Source organism: Bemisia tabaci, chromosome 5, assembly GCF_918797505.1.
Source record: "Bemisia tabaci chromosome 5, PGI_BMITA_v3".
Taxonomy (NCBI): Eukaryota; Metazoa; Arthropoda; class Insecta; order Hemiptera; family Aleyrodidae; genus Bemisia; species Bemisia tabaci.
In genome coordinates, this window is record NC_092797.1 from 50,026,119 (window position 1) to 50,048,052 (window position 21,934).

The window sequence follows — 21,934 nt, forward strand, 5'->3', positions numbered from 1 at the left end:
AATGAAAGTAGATGGCGCTAAATTTCTGAAGCTCTTATCAGTGGTCACTAACCAATGACCAATTTGACAACCTCCGTTCTATTGCTGCAAAATGGCTACTTGGTAGTTTCCCCTGACAGTTTCGTAATGTTTTTTTCCCTTTCCAATCATAACATTATATTGTACAACCGTGATTTTCCGATACCATTATACTATTAGTTACGATGTAGTTTTCGCCTAGTGTCTGTGTGAAGTGAACCTTTATTCCTCGTCAAGAATGTAGCGAAGCGGCGGTTTTGTTGTTCTAACCCTGATCTATCTTCTGTCATTAATGGTTTACTTTATCTAGTTTTCATTCAAGTTGAATTACTCTAAGGGAATAACTGTGAAAAGTATGAATGAAATCGAGTTCCAGGCGCACGAACTCGTGCGTCGTAAGGAATGGAGTCAAGCTCTTTACTTGTTTGATGAACTTCTGGGACATGCAGTTTCTAAAGGGCTGTCCAAAGAAAAAGTTGTTTCCTTCTTGCTTGGTCGATCAGAATGTTGTTTAGAACTTGGACGACATGAAGCTGTTGTTCTGGACTGCCGTCGAGTCATCAAACTGTTGCAAGGTGCTGAAAATAACAATAGCAATCTTGGTGCAAGAGCCCGAAGACGTCTTGTTCATGCCCTTTTCTCACTCAGAAGGTTTGGTGAAGCTGAAGCTGCTGCCACCGAATGGATAGCATCAAGCGATAACTCTGCTCAGACTAACACTGAAGCCTTAAAAATGCTGGAGCGAGTAAGACTGGTATTACAGATGGCCAATGGTCAAAAGAATACTTATAATAGGAGCTATGCAAATCCTCATCAACGAGTGGAGGATGATATCCTTGCCCTAGATTATAAACTAGAATCATGGATAGGAACAGGAGTAACAGGATCTGTTAGGAATCAGAAACATCCAGTTGAACTAATTGGTGATCCAGCTAAAACAGAACCCTTCATCCACCAAGAACAACATGGTCCAGAATTCTCGTATGCGAGTAACCATCTAGATTTGTTAGACATGTCATTCGTGGAGAATGGTCAGCAGTCTCTCATTCCTTTGAACCAAGGTAACTATAGTTTCTCGATTACTTAGTTTTAGGTTTGATCTTATCTTTCATGCCGTATCTGGCTGTCAGTGAGTTTATCAAGGTTCTGCTCCGAGTAAATCTTGTTGGACGTCTGAGTAGAACTTCTCAATATCTGAAGCATGATGATACTTTTTTTTTAAATTTTCCTCTTTCCCATTTTACTTTGGTTTCAAGCAATGGACAAATTGTTAAATAAAGTGGCAGCTTTTACTCCCAAGTCACAGAAAACACTTGATCATGTAAGAGGAATGTTCAGAAACTTTCTGGGCCACAAACTTGTTTTTAAAATCTTACTTAAACTAGCTCTTCATCTAAAAAATGATTTCAAGCTTTCAATTAGGTACTGTTGCCACGTCTTAGTGTGAAATAAAATAAAAGTTATAGAGCCTGTGTATTCTCTCTGGAATTTTTATATACCAGTAAATGTGAGCAATGCCTGTTTAAAGGAAATGAGTAGTTTTGTAGGTTTGATAAAAAGATTCACCTTGAGCAACTAATATCCAAAAATAAATAGACTTGCAGGCCAGATCTATTGAATTATTAGCTCATCAGAATTGTCTGAAATTAAGATTGATTCTACTGTAGAATTGCTTTTATTGAATATATGTTGTGGACTGAGGATAGATTGTATCTAGGCCCCTAACGCATCTTGCCAAAAAGAAAGGAATGGGAGGGAAGGGAGTTTTTGAATAATTAAAATTTTGTCATCACCATTTTACTTGTTGAATACTTCATACCTCTCTCAGTATGAACCGGTATAACTATAACATTCCATTTCACTTAATTTTTTACAGCACACTTTTTCTTGAGAAGTCAGTGAAACACTAATTTCAGGATTCTCAAGTTGAGGAATTGCACCTGTGATTGCATGTATGTACTCAGGAGTCTATGCCAACTAAGTATATGCACTTCTAAACCGTGAGAGATCTGCTATCTTGATTCTTGCATTTCCTTCCAATGCTAAATGGACTTAAGAAAATCTCCTGTTGCAGTCTGAAAGAGCGCAAACTTATTCGGCGTGGAGTCCACATGAATTTATTCTAAAAACTTTGCCAAAAGTAATGAGATTTTTTTTTCTTTTGTTTCCAGTGGTCAGTATGCCTCTAGCCAATGGATACTTGGAGCCAGAAAAGAAAGTGAACAAACCCAGTGATAAACTCGTTTATTCCTGTACTTACTGTTGTTTAAATTTCAGTGATAGATCAGAACTTCAAGCTCACTGTGGTTCAGAAAGCCATCAAACTGTTATAATGTCTGATGAAGGAAGGGACTGGAAGTGGAGACCCCCGCCTCGAGGCTACACTGGTGACAATTATAGGTGTGTGAATCCTTTTGTGAAGAAAGAAATCCACATTTTTGACAAATTTCATATGTGTAATAAATACACGCACAGTTTTTTCAATGCTACGAAAAATTCAAGAAAGAAAAACATTTGTCTCATGAAATCTGTATATTGCTTTTCCCCCAGTATATCAATCAGAAATTAGTATGTTAGATTTACCATCAAGACACCCTTAGAATCTACTATTTTAGGAAAAGAATATCAGCAGCTTTTTTCAAATCAGTCAAAGAAAAGTTTGTGAAATTGTTATGAACACTAGTGAAATGAAAAGTCTGTGTCAACATTGCATTCTTTTTTTATTTTGATACGTTTCTGCAGGAGTGCAGAAGCTTCCTTAACATTTGACTAGCGTTCCATTTGTGTGAAATGGGGGGTAGCCCTTGAGAACAGGAGGTTTGGAGGGATTTTTTGGGAGATATTTTTGTCTGCACAACGTTCTTGAGGTGAAAAAGTCAATTTCTTGGAGTACAGAGTTTTTGTATTTTTTATTTCTCGTCTTTATTTTACCTCATCCTAAGTTTTAAGGTGGAAAATATTCATTATTTTTTGTGAAAATTGAGGAATTTAAGAGAAAGCCAGGGACTTTTTATGTCCATGTATGTATACTTGCAGGTGCCAAAAACATTAAAGAAACCGACCAATCATTATTAATCATCACACATTTTATTGTTTCATCAATTTTTAGCACAAAGTAAGTATTTTTATATGTAAAAAATATTTACCCTTACTTTGAGAAAGTAACATTTCTTTGACAAAGAAATTTAACCTCTATGGAGGCATGTAATTCTGATAATGTGTTTCTGCTTTCAAAAGAGTTGGAAAGCGAACAATTTCTGACAATTAATTTTGATTGAATCTTTATTGGCTTACCGTAACTAATTTACCTCACAAGCAATGTTTATCACTGTCAAGTAATGTTTTAAAATGGTAATTGTTCTATCCCTCAGTCTCTGTGAAGCTTTTATGGATGGTGGTGAAAACGCCTGCCGATATGGTGCTCAGTGTGTAGAAGCGCATGGTGTTGAAGAGTTAGCGGAATGGAAGCATCGCTTTGAGTATAGAAGAATGCGCCTAGAGCGAGCTGCTGAAAAAGAACTCTATGGAAAGTCCTATACAGAGCAACTATTAGAAAAGTAAGTAATGCTTCTGTGGGTGACCTCTCATGTGATAGTGGAAGTTCTTCTGCATTTCTTATTTCAGTCAACTCTCTAAAATCCAAAAATTGCTAAGACGCTGCATATTTTGATTAGAACACATCACTGTAGGGCTCATTTTAGATGTTGAGAGGAATGCTTTTTTAACCTAAAACACTCCAAGACCTATACATGAACTGGAACATGAAGGCTGTCAAGAGGCGAATTTTCGCGAGTGGATTTAGTCGACTTTTTCTACCAGATTGGCAGGGTTACAAACTAAAGAAAAAAAACGCTCTGATGCAATCAAGAACTAAACTCAGTTATTTGATGAATTTTGCCCAACGTTTGCATCCATCCACTTTTCAACCCACCGCGGCAGGTGAGTCGAGAATTTTGGATGTGGTTGTCACTGCTGCCAGTAAGAAAACTGAATGTTGTAAATGCACCGTCGTCCAGAGGGAATTTCATTTTGGTGTAATGGAGGTTGCCAGTAAGTTAAAAACTTCAACCAAATCCACTCGCAAAAATTTGCCCAAAGTCTGCTGTTTTGGTTTCTATCCAAACGCTATTCCTCAGTTGTGACAGATAGGATTTAGATGAATTTTGCACTCATTGAAAGCTTTAATCATGAAGAATTACTTTGTTCCTCTCCTAATTTTGCAGTTAAATCTGTAGCTGTTTAAAATTTTAGAGGAGCAAAAAATGTTTAACAGTACATTTATAAAAATATCAATTTGAAAATATAGAGTATTAACTCCCATAAAATTAACTGCCTGAGGCTAGAATATTTTAAATACTGAAGGTCAATCGTGAAATGATGACCATAATTTAAAAATCTGACAGTGTTAGACTCTATCAGCACAGTCGGTCTAAATTACTAATTTTTATTGATTGTAAGATAAAGATAATCTACTTCCAGCAAAGATTTTATTTATGAACATACACATTACTATTTCCTCTAGATGGCTGTCCACTACGAGCCCGAAAAAGTACTGAAGGAGCATATTGAAGAAGTAGAGGATAGTTGTGTCGAAGAACTAGAAACAACGGTTGCATCCAAAACTAGTAGTTATGAGTGGAACTTCATTCTGAAGTCGAAGAAATCTTTAAGAGCTGTGGCTCTTCTTCAAGATGCACATAGAAATCATTTTTCCCTAAGGTATGTATTTCATACGCAAGCATTCAATTTTTATTTTGTTTTAAAATTATCATGCCATTCTATTTTTTACTCTGCAGTGATTCCCAACAGCTTTTTTTTTTCGGTTGACCAAGGAAGACAGAGAAAGGTACTTTTTGAACTCTCAGCACTGTGCATCTTCTGTGCATCTGTGTGTCATGTCTGTTCAAAACCTTTTTCAAACCTATAATGACCTTTAAAAACTTATCAATTATTATCTATGTTTACTAACAGGCATTTTCTTAATTGCAGAAACAGAATGGGCTATTAAGAAATAAGGCACTAGTAGCTCTGAAGGTGCTGCAAAGTTGTATTTTGTCTAAGCAGATAATTTCAACTAAAATAAGAAATAATCATGCAATTTTAAACAGAGTCAAGTCAGACACTCTAAAAGCAGAATTTAAAGAGTCATTTTAAAAATTTCAGTGCAGATTGTGCAGTTACATTTATGTGTTTTTGATGGTCTTTTGATTCTCTTTTCTAGGCGGATTTCAACTTCTGACCCTTCTCATAAAACTAAGTTTGACTGTGAACCAAACAACAATCAAGAATGGCTCTCCCCAATCCCAATATCCAACAGTGAAGGATTTCATGAAGAGCAAGCAACGTTAGAATACTCCGTCAAAGTTTCGTTTTCTACTGATATCTATGGAACTTTTAGGCAGTCTGTAGTTTTCGATTTTGGATCTGATCCTGTTCTAGTGAAGCATGTATGTGTTGACGTTGTCCCTATTGATGATGTTGATAAATTAAAAGAAATTAAGAAGGTATGTGCTTGTAAAATTAGTCATTTTTTCTTCTTTTACCAATAAAAATTGATAATGTTACATAGCCATGGGAATTTTTCTCTGAAGGAGAAACAAAGTTCAATAATTCGAGTTGTTACTATTGAATAGAGCAAGAAAGTAATCCAAATCCTATACAGTAAGACTGCGATTTATCTGATTGCTTTTTAATCTATTTTGCGATTCAATGGATCAGTTTTCTGGTTTCTTCAAGGGCTTCCAGTTAATTTGAATCAATGGATTCTGTGATTGAACAGATCAATTCACCAGTCCTATGATATCTGATTTATTGATATCTTATTGTAATCTAATTCTATCCTTACATAATTCTATTTTCTCTCTCAACCAAACTTAGTATTATTATAGATCAAAGAGCTTCCGAAATTCGTGAGAAGAAACTCTTTTTGTATGTGTCCTCTCTATTTCCATATTTTTTTCATTTTTTTATTTTATTGGGAGGCTGTTCGGCTCATTATAAGTGAAAACAACATATTTTGTACACAGTTATATATTGACAATTTTGATTTCCAGGAATTGACTTTATCATCGTCTGAAAGGTGGGAAAAAGAGAATTCGGAGGTGATTCCATTCAGTTCTACCATTGTACCATCAGCATCAGAGGACGATACCAGTCGGGAACAGGAATTAATGGCTTTGTATCCGACGCCTCATAGTAATTCATTCCAACTCACCCAGTCAACAATTTCAGAAAAGAAACTTACGAGGAATAACTACAGACCAAGGATGCATGAACTCCTTTACGTTGAAGAAATGGCCAGATACGAACAGGTCTGTAACCTTGAGCTCTTATTTTATGTTGGAATATTCAGTTTGGATTATTTAGTCACAAATTGTAATATTTATCACTTCTTCTATTCATCTTCTTGATTATTTTTGTGGGCCTCTTTGGTCGAGGGGGGGAGGGTGTCCAAGGATTTGAAGACAGGGCCCAAGCTCGTTTGTGCGCTGCTGAGCACTGAACACGCCTTGTACCTAGTTCCCATCCCTATTGGGTGATCGGAGGTATGGGAATAGTTGTTGTTGTATTTGCGTTTTCTTTTTGCCTGTGGAGCAAAAAAAAAAAAGAAAAATATACCTTGGTTTTGGCATGAAACTGCCACAAGAATATTTTCATTCCATAATATCTTTTATGTAAAAGGTCTTTTTCTTACTTTTCTAATTTTTTTTTCTGTAAAATGTTTTTCAGGAATTATCTCAATGCTGATGATTTGAATCAATGCTGATGATTGCCTGATGTAGAATAGACATGGGTGAATACATTAACACTCCTGGAATATCATTCAAGACTAAAATCCATAAAAGCTCCATAAATTCTACTTTACCATAATTAATAATTTATTGGCTCCAAAACTCCCAGGCTCAGATTACAGTTCAATGCTTCATTTTAACCTAGCAACTCGACAAATTAAGTTTAATTGTCTCTCTTTTTCTTTCAGATTGCCCATTATAATCTATCTACGAGACTCAAGCTAGTGAATTGCTATCTTTTATCTCCTAGTGGAGTTTCAGCTAGCACAGCGAAGTATGCCCATAATGATGAACTATTTGCTTTAATGAAACTTGGGAAAGATGTTTCTGAAGATACATCCGCCGGTAGACTAATCTTAAACAATTGTGCAACTGTATTATTAGCTCCTAGTAAAAAAGGTAATTATAATATTCATTGAAACACTTATATTTAATGTTTTCTTTTTTTGTAGACTTAGGCTACTGAAATAATCTCATAGACAGTTGCAAAGAACTTGGAGATTATGGATACTCCAGTTACCATATTTAAAAGAAATAAATAAAATCGCAACAGAAGTCGTGCTCAGAGGTTAGGGAATTTGGAAATTTTTGAACGGAGAAAAAGCAAACAAAGGCAGGGAAGTCGGGGAATTGGAACACAAAGAAATTATGGAAACCTGGTACTATTTTTTCACCTTTTTATCAGCTTTTTGTGAGTTGCCAAGTTTTTTCTGACCTAACTTGTGCCCTTTATTTATTCTTTCAGCTGTCAAGAAATCTTCCAAAGAAAATGATGAAAGCAAAGAAAAACGTATAGTTTACGAAGCTCTAATTGAAGATAAAGGGAAAAATACAATTTATCTTAGGTTATCTGCTAACACTGTCAAAACATTAAAGTTGAAGAGGGACACAGAAGTATTATTCGATGTTCAATTTCAACTCAATAGGATTCCGTACTGTGAATGGCATCAGGCTGTGGATAAAATCACCGATTTTAAACTAATATTTCCAGATACTTACACTGAGCCAAGTATCCCTTGGACACCAACGAAGTAAGTGTTTTCGCTGTTTTCCCTTGTATATGAAGTCATTTTCTATTCACTTCTCTGGATCATTCCGATTTCCATGTTACTGTCGCAGGCAAATAGTAAAATCAGGCATTTTGTCAAATGGTTAGGCAAATAGTCAAATATTCTAACTTAAATTGAAATTCTGATTCTTTCCCTAATTTAAGACAAAATAATTCGTTGCTCCTGCAAGAGAAAATTCTCAGTAAAAATGTGCACCACACAATAGTATTTTAAACGATTTTTAGCCCCTGAATAGACACTGATCTTGAAATTTTCAGCATGTCATAAAATACAGAATTTTCGGAATTTCAACATTTAAAAATATTAGAAGCAATTGGAGAGGAAGAGGCAAAAAGAGTTCGTAGGTTTGATGAGTTATTTTTCCAAAAATAGTGAAAAATCGTGAGCTCTTCACCATAAATTCACAAAATTTTGTAGATCGTCAAAATTTGAAAATCTGCCTAGGCATTTGACAAAATGCCTGATTTCACTATTTGCATGCGACATTACAACCAGATGCAGAGGCTGCTAAAGCCACTGAAATGCTTCAACCCATTGACATGAAGGGATGGCTGTGAGTTATCTGTGCTGCACTAGGCCAGTTCTGAACTAATGACTTTGATGGATATCGATTTCTATGAAATATCAACAACTCTACAATAGATCACATTCTTCTCAATGTTTTCATGAGTAGTTTTACCAACCTAAAAATGATTTTGAATGGTAATTTATTGCTTTGTCGTGGTATTTTTGTATTATCGTACTGTTGAACTTATATCACCTCAATACGTTCTTACTTATTACTCATTTTATGATTTTGACAGTGATAAATCAACATTTTGAAATTATAGAAACTAAATTGTCTCCTTGTTTGCTGAGAAAACCCATTATAAATGCTTATTATGTTGATTTTCAACTTCAGTAAATAAGTTCAGGATTATTTTTAAGTGTCCAAAGCTCTACTGTTTGCATATTTATTCACTTATTTTAGGTGTGGCTGAGTCAAATCAAATCACAAGCCAAGCGGTTAAAAAGATAAGTGTCCGTGGGTCTAGTAGTATTTTTGAGTGTTTTAAAAATAAAATTTCTGGAACATAAATATTTTAAAAATAGATTTGGCATCTTTGGTTCACAAGTTACTATTTTGTGAATGGTATTTGCCAAAGAATTTTGATTGATACCCACACAATGCTCTTATTTGAATGTGTCGTGTGACTATGGTCAAAAGCCCCAAGGATATTTGTTTGCTTTTTATTGTTATTCTCAATCGTATCCTTATAGCTCAATTAATTTTTGCCTCTTTCCTCTAGACAGTGGAGTGATACAATTGATTCAAAGCTAAACCCTAAGCAGAAAGAAGCTATTGTTGCGATTACCACTCCAATAGAAGTATCCTTACCACCGATTCTAATCATAGGTTTGTACTCTCAATTTTTATCAAAATTCAACCCTTATTTATAATTGGTATAACAGTAAATACAAAGAAACCCAATGAGCATGCTATGCCAAGGTAAACTTGACAACCTTTCTCCATTTTTTTTCACTAGGAACTCCTGTAACTCTTCTCTTGCTGAATAATTTCATAAAAATACATAAAAAGTTGTGCTTGTTATCCAATTTTCAGATTTCAGCAGCACAAATCCATTCCTAGCAAGACTGCTATATTTCATTTCAGAGACTCTGTTTTCTATGATGCATTTCTGCAACTTCCATGTTCTTATGTGTACGCCATGTATCAAATAAAATGTTGAGTTTTTCTTCCTCTGATGTGAATGTTTGTTTTCATTATAGGTCCATTTGGAACTGGAAAGACGTATACATTAGCGCAGGCAATTAAAGAAGTTCTTCTCCAGTCAGATACAAGGATATTAGTGTGCACTCATTCAAATAGCGCAGCTGATCTTTACATTAAGGATTATTTACATCCGTACGTCCAAGCCGGTCATACAGAAGCTAGACCTCTCAGGGTTTACTACCATAAAAGATGGATGGCAACCGTGAATCAAGTCGTTCAAGAGGTCAGTGTTTGAGATTGCAAATTAAAAGTTATGCATTTTTAATCTACAAGTATATTTTGACATACCAATAAAAATGGACAATTATTTCATTAATCTATCAATTGAAAATCAATTATATGAAGATAATAAATTGCGTCATCATCGTTAATCCATGAGAATAATTGAATCAAAATATTTCATGAAAATCTAGTAAGACTGTGACTAATGATTTTTTTGGCCAATCTTCCCTCCAAAATTTAATGCTTTTTGAGGTTTAGTGAAAATCAGAATCGTAAAGCTGACAAATTTGCCCAGTTGTCGTGTTCATGGCTTGAAAAGATTTGATTTCTCTATCAATCAAAACAATCGATATTAAAAAGATTTGATTAACCAATTAATCGAAATTTCCATCCCTAAATTCTACTGCCAGAGGACAAGCCTTGTGTATGGTCAGAGAAAATTAAGTTTTGAATAGGATATGAGCTCCAATCTTTGAAAAAAATTCAAGGTAAAGTTTTTAAAACCCTAGCGCAATCTTGAACTTTTAATTCAGATGTGTGATTTGGAGAAAAACAAGCATGAACAGGTATGACAGTCCCGGATGTATTCTAAGCAGAGAAATTGGAAAAGCGGAGGGAGATCTTTATTTCCCCTGCCATTAAGTTCCACTTTTCCCTCACATGGGCAATCAGCATCACAGAAGAACTCAGGTCACCACACTGATTCAACATATGTGGCATTTTTCAAAATTTTTCTCATCCAAAAGTATAACATTGCCTTTAGTTATCTGCTTTTAATTTCATAACGAAACATTTTCTATATTTTTCAGTACTGTCTGTCAGAGGTTGTGAATGGTGTGCGGAAGTTCAAGTTTCCGACTGTGGAAGATATTTTAAAGCATCGTGTTGTAGTTGTAACTTTGAATATTTCAATGTTTTTATCAACATTAGGCTTGAAAAAAGGTATGTTAAAAACTTCGAATTTTGAAACAAATTTCGAATACAATTTTGTTATTCGTTTTAACCCTTATGTGCCTTTGTAAACATTCACCAGAGAAGTAAGTCTCATTGGTAATTTGAAAGGGTGTCCAGCACCCGGGAAATTTTTAGGATTCAAGCCACTTACAATAATTCCGGGGATGAGATCTACGATGTGGGATTTTTTATCCATAAGAAATCGTGGCCATTCTCTTTTGAGCAATTTTGACTCATTTTTTGTACAATCCTAATATTTCCTCCCTTGTGATCCCTTGATCCTCAAAATTATCTGCCCCAAGGCAGTTGCCATGGTTACCTTCCCACTGCAACATTACAGAGCGCCTCAGGGGGTGGGTGGGTGTCAAAAAACTGAAATATCAACATCATATAATTCTTGAATTTCTTATTATCTTTTGTAGCTGATTCTAGGATTGTACAATATATTTTTCATTATTGCCTATTTTGTTTTCATTATGTATCTATCTTTTTTTAGGTTTTTTCACTCACATTTTGCTTGATGAAGCAGCGCAAGCAATGGAGTGTGAGGCGATCATGCCACTAGCGTTAGCAAATGATAAAACTAGGATAGTGTTAGCTGGTGACCATATGCAAGTAAGTTCACAAATCTGATTTTCTAGAGGTATTGAAGTATCAGTGAAGGATATATTCCCATATTGGCTGAATTTTCTGAATTTTGAGAGAGGAAAAAACTGTGTTGATGGTACACATCAGGAAATGAATTTTTGGAGTTGTTAATACCACAAATATGTTTAAAATCGCAATCTACTAATGAACTCCCTTCTTTTACTTCCTTTTCTCTTTACTTTCTATTCTCATTAGTTCCTACTTCTATCTTGTTCTTACCATTTTTTTTCCCTTTTTTGGATAAAAAGTAGTAAGAAGAGTATTTGAAAGTTGTGTGTTTTAATTTATGTTAATGAACAAAATACTTTCACTGTCCGTGGAAATTTACATCATCACAATGACCAAGTTTTGTTTCAATTCTGTGATGGCTAACTTCGAAATTTTGTATTTTCTTTAGCTCCTTCAATGAGAGGAAAATAGTTTACTCAAAACAAAACCAATTTGAGAGTCTTAGAGTATGGAATAATAGTGAGTGAAATAAAGAGTAATGAGATAACAAAAAAAATGAGTCTATCCATTTATTTAGACTTGGTTTTTTTTTTTTTTTTTGCTTTTGTGTAAAATTTTTTGATAAAAATAAATGTTGCTGAACATGCATCTTAAAATCTGTTGGATACAAATGACAGGAAAAATGTTCTTTCATGTATTCAAGATGTACTATCTGGTGCAGAATTAACCCTCTGCGTCTATCTCGATTTCCAAAAATTGAAATAAAACTGTTAATTCAATCATGATACGCTAATGTGACCAATGACAAATTATTCATTATTCTGATGGAGCCTCTTGAATTAAGTACATAGGAATAAATGCAAATAAATAATTAGTATTCTCAAGTCCCTCTGATACCTTGTCAATTTAGATTACTTTTTTTTTTCTTAATCTGTCTATCATTGCTTTAAATAAGATGATGTTCATCTATGTTTCATCTTTAAGCCACTTCGGCAAACATTTCTTGTCAATTTGTAGAAAGATGATTCGGTATCTTTTCTCCTTTTCTAACGATACTCATTCTTCTTTTGCAGTTGAGTGCTGAAATATATTCCCAGTTTGCAAAAGAACGACTTCTGCATATTTCACTGCTAGAAAGACTGTACGATCACTATCCAACTACATTTCCTTGTAAAATTTTACTCTGTGAAAATTATAGGGCTCATGAGGCAATTATTCAGGTTTGTATACATTCATTTTGATCTCCTTATCGGCTTCTAATATGAACAAAGTCCAAGCTTTATTTCTCTTTATGTGACCAAAATATTTTCAGACTGTTAGAGTCACTCCACGTATGTCTAACCTTACCTTATAAAAACTGTTCTATGTTCGCATGAAATTTGTTTTTTACTTTTTCTTCTCACCTAAAGGTGAAGTATATGTATAAAAAATTTAAATTTTTTTAAAAATTTTTAAAGCAAACTTTAAAATCACTCACTCGCATAAAATTTTTTCAATTTTTAAAGCGGACACATTTCAGAGGTGTCCTGACCTCTGTCCTCAGCGTGATTCTGTAAAATTTTCTCATCAAAGTGTATGTAACTAACTTTGATGGATTGGATTCGATATTGGTTTGACGTATCGTTTGATTTAAAATAATAGAGCCTAATCTCAAACAAAAATTTTAGGATTTAAGTCAGAAAAGCTGTAAAAGAGAACATTCCTATTGATTTCACTTTTCATTGCCATTTGGTACTCATAAGAATAGAAAATCTATCACAAAAACCCGCTCCCACAGATTACGCAATTGACTTTTGAGGCTATGTTTATGTGTTGAACCAATCGATATCGATACAACTTAACCTGTTTGATGTATCGTATACGATCCATGATGTTACCTTCAATGTAACTTTCAACTTTTTTCTCTCGCGTAACTTTCAATATTGTATAGCTCGAAAGTTAAAAATGATTTTTGTTTATTTTCTTTTTCCTTTAATTTGGTCAAAATGAATAAAAGTTCCCATTGCAGGTTGTAATCAATATTTTGGCATTAATGTGTGGAATGATATAAAATTGCGCTCAGCTGATAATAACCTTTCGTAGAAGCTCTCTTTGAAAGAATAATCCTTTTGTTGTAACTTTTGATCATTAAATTCTCTGAAATTTTCATTTTCAGTTTACATCAGAGTTGTTTTATGACCAGAAACTAATTAGCAGTGGGAAACAACCGAGGCATGATACTTATTATCCGCTGACTTTCTTTACAACCAGAGGAGAGGACGTTCAAGATAATAATTCAACAGCTTTTTACAATAACGCTGAAGTAAGTTATTCTTTTTTTCTCCTTTTTATTGCTCATTGATGGCTTGAAAAGTAGAGAGATGCAGATGTTTGACAGGAGGAAATATTTTTGTTGTTTACTTTTATTTGAGGAACTCTGTTTCATAATGGTGGTCTGTGTTGTTATGTTTATCAGACATATCACATTTGAATCTTTACATCTATGTAAACTTGCATGATGTGCATTCTCTTTGGAGCAAGAAGCTAAAAAAAATATAATAAAGAAAAAGCAAACTTTCTCTGCAAAGGACCCGCACACCTCTTATGGGAAGCTGCACCATGACCGAATGCTAATATGTTTATGTCATTCGATTCTCCTCAAGATGCTGATCAACAGTTATAATTGTGCCAACTTTCTACGATGCACCGTTTTTGCAAAAAAACCGCCGAGAAGATTCAATTATTCGGCGATAAGAAGCCAGAAAGATTCCTCATTTCAGTACTCGATTGACAAGCGGCTGTGTGTCAACAAGGAAATCATGGGAACTCCCGCACCTAGCAGCAGTCTTATCCCGGATTCCGCACGCCATTTTGCTCTACCATCAAAATCAGATTCTTGAGGAGCATGAGCACAGAAAAGTCGGAACGTCAACCGGACAAGAGCGAGGGGGAGATAGCATCAGAGTCGGCAGGTACAGATAAGAAGATGGACACACATACGTTTTTTCCTTATTTACATCGGCCCTGTTCTCAAATGCTTTGTTCGTTTTAATTCATTGTTGCCGAATAATCGAATCTTCTCGGCGGTTTTTTACGAAAATGGTGCATCGTAGAAAGTTGGCGCAATTATAACTTTTGATCAGCATCTTGAGGAGAATGGAATGGCATAAATAAATTAGCATTCGGTCATGGTGCAGCTTCCCATAAGAGGTGTGCGGGGTCCTTTTTAGACTTTCAATCGAGGGGCTTGAAGGACAAGGCACCAAAGTGCAGTTTTTGCTATTTCAAGAAATACGTGTTTGAAGTTTCGAAATTGCATGGATCCTAATGGTGAATCGTTCAGACTGACTTTTTGATGCTTAAATTTGGAATTTGGGAATTTTTCAAAGAATATGCCATAAGACTAGTTTTAATTAAAGTTATTAACATCTCAGTTTTTTCAAAATCTGCACTGATGGGCCTTGTCATCCAAGCCCTTCAATTGGTCTACATTCTGCAGTTTGGAACTATAATTTCTGGCTCATTTTAAAAACAGCATGTGTGCCATTAGTTTCCCAATGCCAGATAGGTGATTTAATGTGTGAGCTAGAAATTGTAGTTCTTTATACAAAATGCAGTCCGATTGTGCTTTCACAGAAATTTTACAGGAATCGCAACCATTGTTGGGATCAATTAAAAGTCAGCGATAATGTTAGTACTTTTCTTCACCAGGAATGATTTATCGTAGTAATAACAAATGTTACTAATTATTCCATTTCTAGGTTTACGAACTAGTTGAAAGGGTGAGCGAGCTTAAGAAAAAATGGCCTTCATCTTGGGGTAAGCAAGATGAACATTCAATCGGCATTATGACACCCTATGCAGATCAAGTATTCAGAATTCGGTCGGAACTGAGGAAACGACGTTTAGGAGGAATATCTGTGGAACGAGTCCTGAATGTTCAAGGTATGCAGTTATCTATTATTAATTGAAATTTATTTTTAAACTGTAAAATGAAGTTGTCCAAAATTTTTTGTGGTTTCATATCAATTAAAGAAAATTAAGAAAAACTCCTGTGTATGGGAAGCCGTCTGGGCAAAAAGATAAAGTACTGTGTTAAAAAAAAAACTTCACTGAACATATCTATTTACTCCAATTTTATACTTTTTTACCTCCGAATATTTTTATTAAGCGCAATTATTGTATTTTTTTTTCTCGATTATTTTTTTGCCCAATTATTTTTTTTTTCACTATTATTTTTTCAGAAATAAAAATATATCATCGACATTCCACCGCAGTGTTGCCACACAGTGCCATGAATGGTGATGATGTTTTTGAAACTAAATGTACCTACCTAACCTTAAAAGCTCTTAAATGCCTGTGCCTTGCCTATGTTATTTAAGCTCCTGTAAGCCCCTTTGGATCATCAAGTGCTTAGTATAAAGAAGACGACTCTTCGTTGACTAGAGTTGCTACTAGCCATCTCATAAAAGTCTTCTTTTATCTTATTGGACTGTGTGGCAACGTTGCTGAGGAATGTCGATAATATATTTTTATCTCTGAAAAAATAATAGTGAGAAAAAAATAATCGGGCAAAAAAAAAATTGAGGAGAAAAAAATAATCGTACGTAATAAAAATATTCGGAGGTAAAAAAGTATAAAATTAGAGAAAATAAATATGTTCGGTGAAGTTTTTTTTTACATGGTACTTTATCTTTTCGCCCACATGGCTTTCCATACTGTGAACTGAAAGCTTTACTTACTTTTAAAAAATGAAAAAATTAAAAATTACTAGAGTAGCTCCTCACTTAGTTCCCAATATGGTTCAGCCCTTTTGTAATTCTCGTGTAACTTCATTCTGACTGTCTTTCTGGATTATCTTGATCAATGACTCTTCTGTCTCGGAAAAGTTGAAAAGAGAAATATTGTTTTACTGGCTTTAATTTTATTTTGTTATTATTGCATCCTAATGAAGTTATTTCTATTAATTTTGATTTTGTGACACAGGTAAACAATTTCGAGCGGTATTTTTAAGTACGGTTAGAACACGGCGGACTTGTGACTCCAATCAAGGCAGTGAAGATGTCGAATATGGATTTCTATCAAATTCGAAGCTCCTCAACACAGCCATCACACGGGCTCAAAGTCTAGTTGCTGTTGTTGGTGATCCTGTAGCCCTTTGCTCCATCGGTCGTTGCAGGTAATGAGAATCAAATGTCTCATGTCTTATTTTTAGATAGCTTGAAGCATTCAAGTTCAGTACCCAGTTTTAATAGGTACCAAAAAGTAGGAAAACGTAGTGTCATTTCTCATAAAATCAATTCGTTGGTTTACTCTTTTTAGTGCAATGGATCCAAGAAGAAGAATGTTGTGTTTATTATTTAAAAAGTTCTCATCAACAATGTTGCCGCCGACCCAGAAAACGAGGAAAGTCAGGGAATTTTGGGAGGTGTGTTCATCAGCAGTGAGTGTAGTTTGAAAGTTTGGAAATGTCAGGATTTTTTGGATTGTCAGGGTATCCGAAAATCTCTGAGTCAGGGGAAAGCAAAAATAGTCTGGGAAAGTCAGGGAATTTGATGATGAAGACATTATGATAACCCTGCTTTAATCTCATTCCATTTTTTTTTATTTTTCAGGAAAGTCTGGGAGCGTTTCTTAGAAATTTGTAATTTGAACAAGAGTTTACTCGGAATCACATGGTCACTACTTCGAAGTCAGCTTGATGGAGTAGAACTGAAAAAGACTTATGTGTTGAATCCCTTGGCACCGGAATTTGTGCCAAGAATCCTGCCTGTAGAGCCGTATATTCGAATTCCAAACAATTTAGTCGGAAATTTCAATAAGATGTGGAACCCCTTCGGGGTTCAAGTTCCCCCGCCGCCCCCTGCGATCATGCAGAGTGTTCACCCTCTTTATCCTCTACCATTATTCTACCCTTGTCCTCAACAACCCAACGGTTTTTACGCTATTAGACCACCACCTGTATTACCCTCCTCTTCAAATCCATTGGTAAGTCCTTGGACGATGCATGTTCCACCTCCTCCTCCTCCTCCGCCTTTACCCCCTGCATCTATTTTGTCTCCTTCTAATGGTGTTTATCCAGCAGCATCTAACTGGATTAAAAAGAAGGACCTTTCACCTACCCTTAACGATAATAGTATTAGACCTCCCCCTGGACTACTTCATCCTGCTGCATCTCAGAATCCTGTTTATCAGCCAGTTCCCAGACAGTCATCAGCCAACTTAGAGCCCTCAGTTCCTTTTTCTAATAGTCTGACTGTACCGCCGGCAACTTTAATTAGACCACGAAATATAGTAGCATCAAATAACTTGCTTCAGACAGTTCCAAATCAGCATCCAATGCAGATTCAACAACTCAAAGCGGTTAGAAACGATTTCCTTGCGTCACCTCAGCAATTAGACAGAATTGAGGATCTTCAATTCATTCAGAATATGAATTTTCCGGAAAAACATGTAAGTTAATGCTAGTCTTTACGTTACTATTTTAATCGAAGTTGATTAGTTTCATCGCCTCATTGTAAATAATTTGATTTCCGTCACCAGTTTCTTTATAAAAAAGTCCAAGGGATTTATTTTAATCTGAGTCAATCTTCCTCTTAAAGCCTCATAAAGAGAAACATCCAATGAAGGATAAAGGCTTTTTGCATTTTTATAACTTGTCCAAGACTTGAATTCTCCCATTCTCCAAACGACCCTGTACAGAAAGCCAATGACTTAGACACCGGCTAATATTTTTCATCATTTGTTATAAATGTCCTTTACGACCTCCAGAGGACAATGAGTTTCTAAATTTGACCTCTCTGCATGCCTATTTTGTTAAGAAAGAATTTTTGAAGAAGAATCCAGTAGAATTGTTGCAATATCTGCTTGGTAATTAAGGAGAGTTGTGGTCTTCTTGCTGATCAGGAAAATGAAACAAATGGAGAGAATCCAACCCTTTTGAATGATTACAGCTTTCAGGGCAGTGTCCTTACACACAAAGCAACAGCCCCACATCTTTGTAAGAATATGTGTGTAAGAATCCCGAAGATTCATCTAGAGGCCCTGTCTTTTTTGACACTGGCACATAGAATGCTTAATTTTTAAAACTAATATTGCTCATGTGGTCATAAAAGAAATTATATGAAGTAATAACAATATTTAGCCAGCACAGAAGTTCTTGGTATTTCGTGCAGGGCCATTTTAGCTTAGTTTTCATACTGATTGAAAGCTTTAATTCACTCTAATTTGGTCTCAAGTTTTTACCTAAGTCACCGAGGCAACAGCGGTTATGATATTTTGATATATTCAGGAATTGGAATCAGTTACAGAAATAATTTTTCTTAAAAATTATCTATGCTTATATTTGTTTCAGGAACCAACAGAAAAAATCTCTCTTTTACCCCCAAATGTTAGCTTGAATGAATTATTAGACTCTCCACAACAACAAGTAGAATGGTATAATCATCTTTGTGATGTGGCAGGCATTGAAATAGCTAATAAGTAAGTGCTTCCAAATTTTTTATCTCCTTTTACCTGTAACAGGAATATTTCATGAAAAATTGATTTTTAAATTTTCGCCTGCAAATGTGTGGTACTCATAGCAAAAATCAAAATATTTTTGCTTTTCATGCACTGTTACCCTTACAATTGGCTGATTTTCAGCAAAATTTTCCCCGTAGCATACTTCCTGAATCATACTTTTTGAACTCCTGTCTTGATGCATAATTTATCATGCATTAGAAATACAACTCTCAATTCATAATTATAATCAATTGCAGTGAGTTGTGAGTGCTTGGTTTTTCCCCACTCTTGATCTTTTCTAGCGTCACTAATCAATTATGTAATATGTTTATTTCATCATCAGGTACGTAGAATTAATAACAGCGGAAATGAAAAAACATAGGCATTTAGCTGTCACCACTAATCAAGAAAATAGGATTCAACAACGACCTCAGTCCACCGAGATATTCTCCTCGCAATCCGTAATAGATCCAATGTTGGCTCGACCCCAGACCTGGTATGCTGGCGAAAAAACTGTTATGCAAGATATGAAACCGCCTCCAACTCAGAATATTCTGGAGACAGAATTTTTCAATCAACCTATTCTGAAACCACCAACTGCTCTGTCGGAGGTATGTTCTTTGTCATGTTTTCTCTCCTATCATCAAAATTTTAACTAGGTGGGAATTTCATGGGGGAATGACCAATGAACTGTGCTGGCATGTGCCTCTTTCTGAGTGATCTTGAAATTTCGGTCACTTTGTCCTTTGCTGATGAGGAGCGTGTAAATTTGCAAGAGCTAGGTGACGCTGAATACACGTCGAGCCTCGGCTCATTGAAGAGAACCATAAGTGGGGTTTGGATTTCAGTATTTCCAAAACGGAAAAGATGAGTTTCAGAAGTGAACAGGAGAGCATTGATTTAAGTATTTGTCAGCAGATCGGAGGCTACTGAAAATTTGCCCATCTGGATGGTTTTTTAACCCAGGTGTTAGGCCTCGCAAGAAGAAAGGTCACTGGGATGTCACCTCCACAACGCAGCACTACTTTGAATGAAAGGAACTGTCGCGAATGATTTTCCCAACAAAATACGTCCATTTATCTATTTTTAAATCCAGCATTGTCTCCATAGTAATATCAATTAATGTTTACTCTTTCGTGTTGCAGGGAGTGGATCAGTTCGAAAAGTTAAGTATATCCTCGGACAGGACATCTATACCTCTGTACCAAAGACAGTCTCAACAGCAACAACATCAACAGCAGCAGCAACAACAACAACAACAGCAGCAGCAACAACAACATCAGCAGCAGCAACAACAACAACAGCAGCAGCATCAGTTACAGCAGCAGCAACAACATCAGTTACAGCAACGGCAGCAAATTCAGCAACAACAGTTACAGCAACAACACCAGCTTCTGCTTCAGCAGCAGCAGCAAGTTAGAGTAATAGTGCCCGATGGTCTGGATAGGTCAAATCTTCTGATCAAGACCGGAACTGTTCTTAATGGTTTTAGCTCTCCGCTAAGTTCAAACGCATCATTTAGTCCTGCAAACTCATCCTCCTTTAATCTAGTTCCAAATAATGCATCGTTGATAGGTTTGAGCAACATTAGCAACCCTAATTTCTCAGCACCAATTAACAACAACTCTGTTTATAATCTAGACGCTAAACCTCCTCTGAATCTCCCTATGTCAAGTGGCAACACAACACCCTATAATCTCACTGCAACATCCTCTTTTAACTTACCTAGTGGCTCTGTTCAAGCACTCAGCATTTCTACAAGTAATCATGTTGGTGCACATCACCTACCTATGAGCGATGGTGTAAATACATCCTCTTTCAATATCCCTGTAAATATTAGCATTAACTCGTCAGCATATAACATGCATACACTGAATAACTCCGTTTATAGTATGCAGTCTTCTAGTAGTTCATCATATAGTAATCTACCAGCAACAAATAACGTTTCTACTTATTGTGTTGTATCAAATAGTAGCACAAACCCCACAGCTTTTAGTGCTCCGACAAAAAGCGGGCCCAGTATAGGAGGGTCGAATGATTATATGTTCATGAATGGGTTTTCAAACTATTCTAGTAATCAAATGTATGTATCATCAAATAACGATGTAAATAGTAGCGCGGAAAACTCAAATTCTGTTAGTGTGAATGGATTTTCAAGTGCAAAACCAAATGCACCTTCACAGAATGCATCAAATGTTAACCAGTGGAGTAATCAAGATCTAAGTGATGATGCTCAAAAGCAAACCACTTACGCGAGTGTTTTAAGACAGCAGCAACACCAGCAACAGCAGAAAACCACTAGCAACCAAGATTCTGTAAATAAGTCACCAACTAAAGTTGTTGGTCCTTTTGCAGTTTTAAGAGATCTAGGACAAAAGAATACCCACAGTGGGTTATATCATTATTTCTCATAAATTGTTTGCATGTGCTCGTAAATTTTATTCCAGTTTGTAATTTTCTGATCGCAGTCTTTTAAAGTGTTTTATAATCTTGTGTTGATGTCCTTGCTATTCTATCTCAATCTTTTTTATCGTGTAGAAAAATTAAATGTTATAAAGTAACATCCTACCCAAGTGTTTTCATTTCTCAACCCTTTTAATCGCTTAAGGGTTGTCTCCAATGTAAGTTTCAGTAATTTATTTCTTTGCAACTATTGTAACTAGAGTAAAGATGCAAAAATAGGCTTTCAGGGAGTACCCATGAGTTTCCAAGAAGCTAAACACGGGCGTTTTTGACGCCAGATGGTCCTCTTTTTATTGCAGCGCTTCAATATCTACCCCTGAAGATATCTGCATTTACTTGAGTTAAGAGAACCAGCAGAGGGCATAAATGCATGACTTGATCTTGCATGGGAGACGTACTACAGGCCTCAGCAGCGGCTGGATAGAGCCCATTAACGAGAAGATTTTTGAGAGATGAGAACGTTCTCGGTGAAAAATTCTGAACTTCAAATAAAATATTATTTCCCCCCAGGTAATTAATGAGAATTTTGGTGAATTGCAACAATACAAAAAGAAAGAAAGAAC

General features: G+C 35.5%; 1 protein-coding gene across 1 annotated transcript; it reads left to right on the top strand.

Moving 5' to 3' along the window:
* The first annotated feature begins 63 nt into the window (after positions 1-63).
* On the top strand, positions 64-21,476 carry Helz (Helicase with zinc finger). The gene is given in 21 exon segments (XM_019042457.2): positions 64-1,079; positions 2,190-2,418; positions 3,390-3,575; positions 4,541-4,551; positions 4,554-4,737; positions 5,240-5,522; positions 6,072-6,329; positions 6,998-7,208; positions 7,555-7,840; positions 9,169-9,275; positions 9,650-9,876; positions 10,685-10,817; positions 11,326-11,444; positions 12,500-12,646; positions 13,582-13,728; positions 15,167-15,350; positions 16,392-16,584; positions 17,021-17,858; positions 18,760-18,887; positions 19,252-19,519; positions 20,054-21,476. Coding segments are annotated over 21 exon segments (6,114 nt in total). The 5' UTR covers positions 64-373; the 3' UTR covers positions 21,323-21,476.
* Positions 21,477-21,934: the final 458 nt, after the last annotated feature.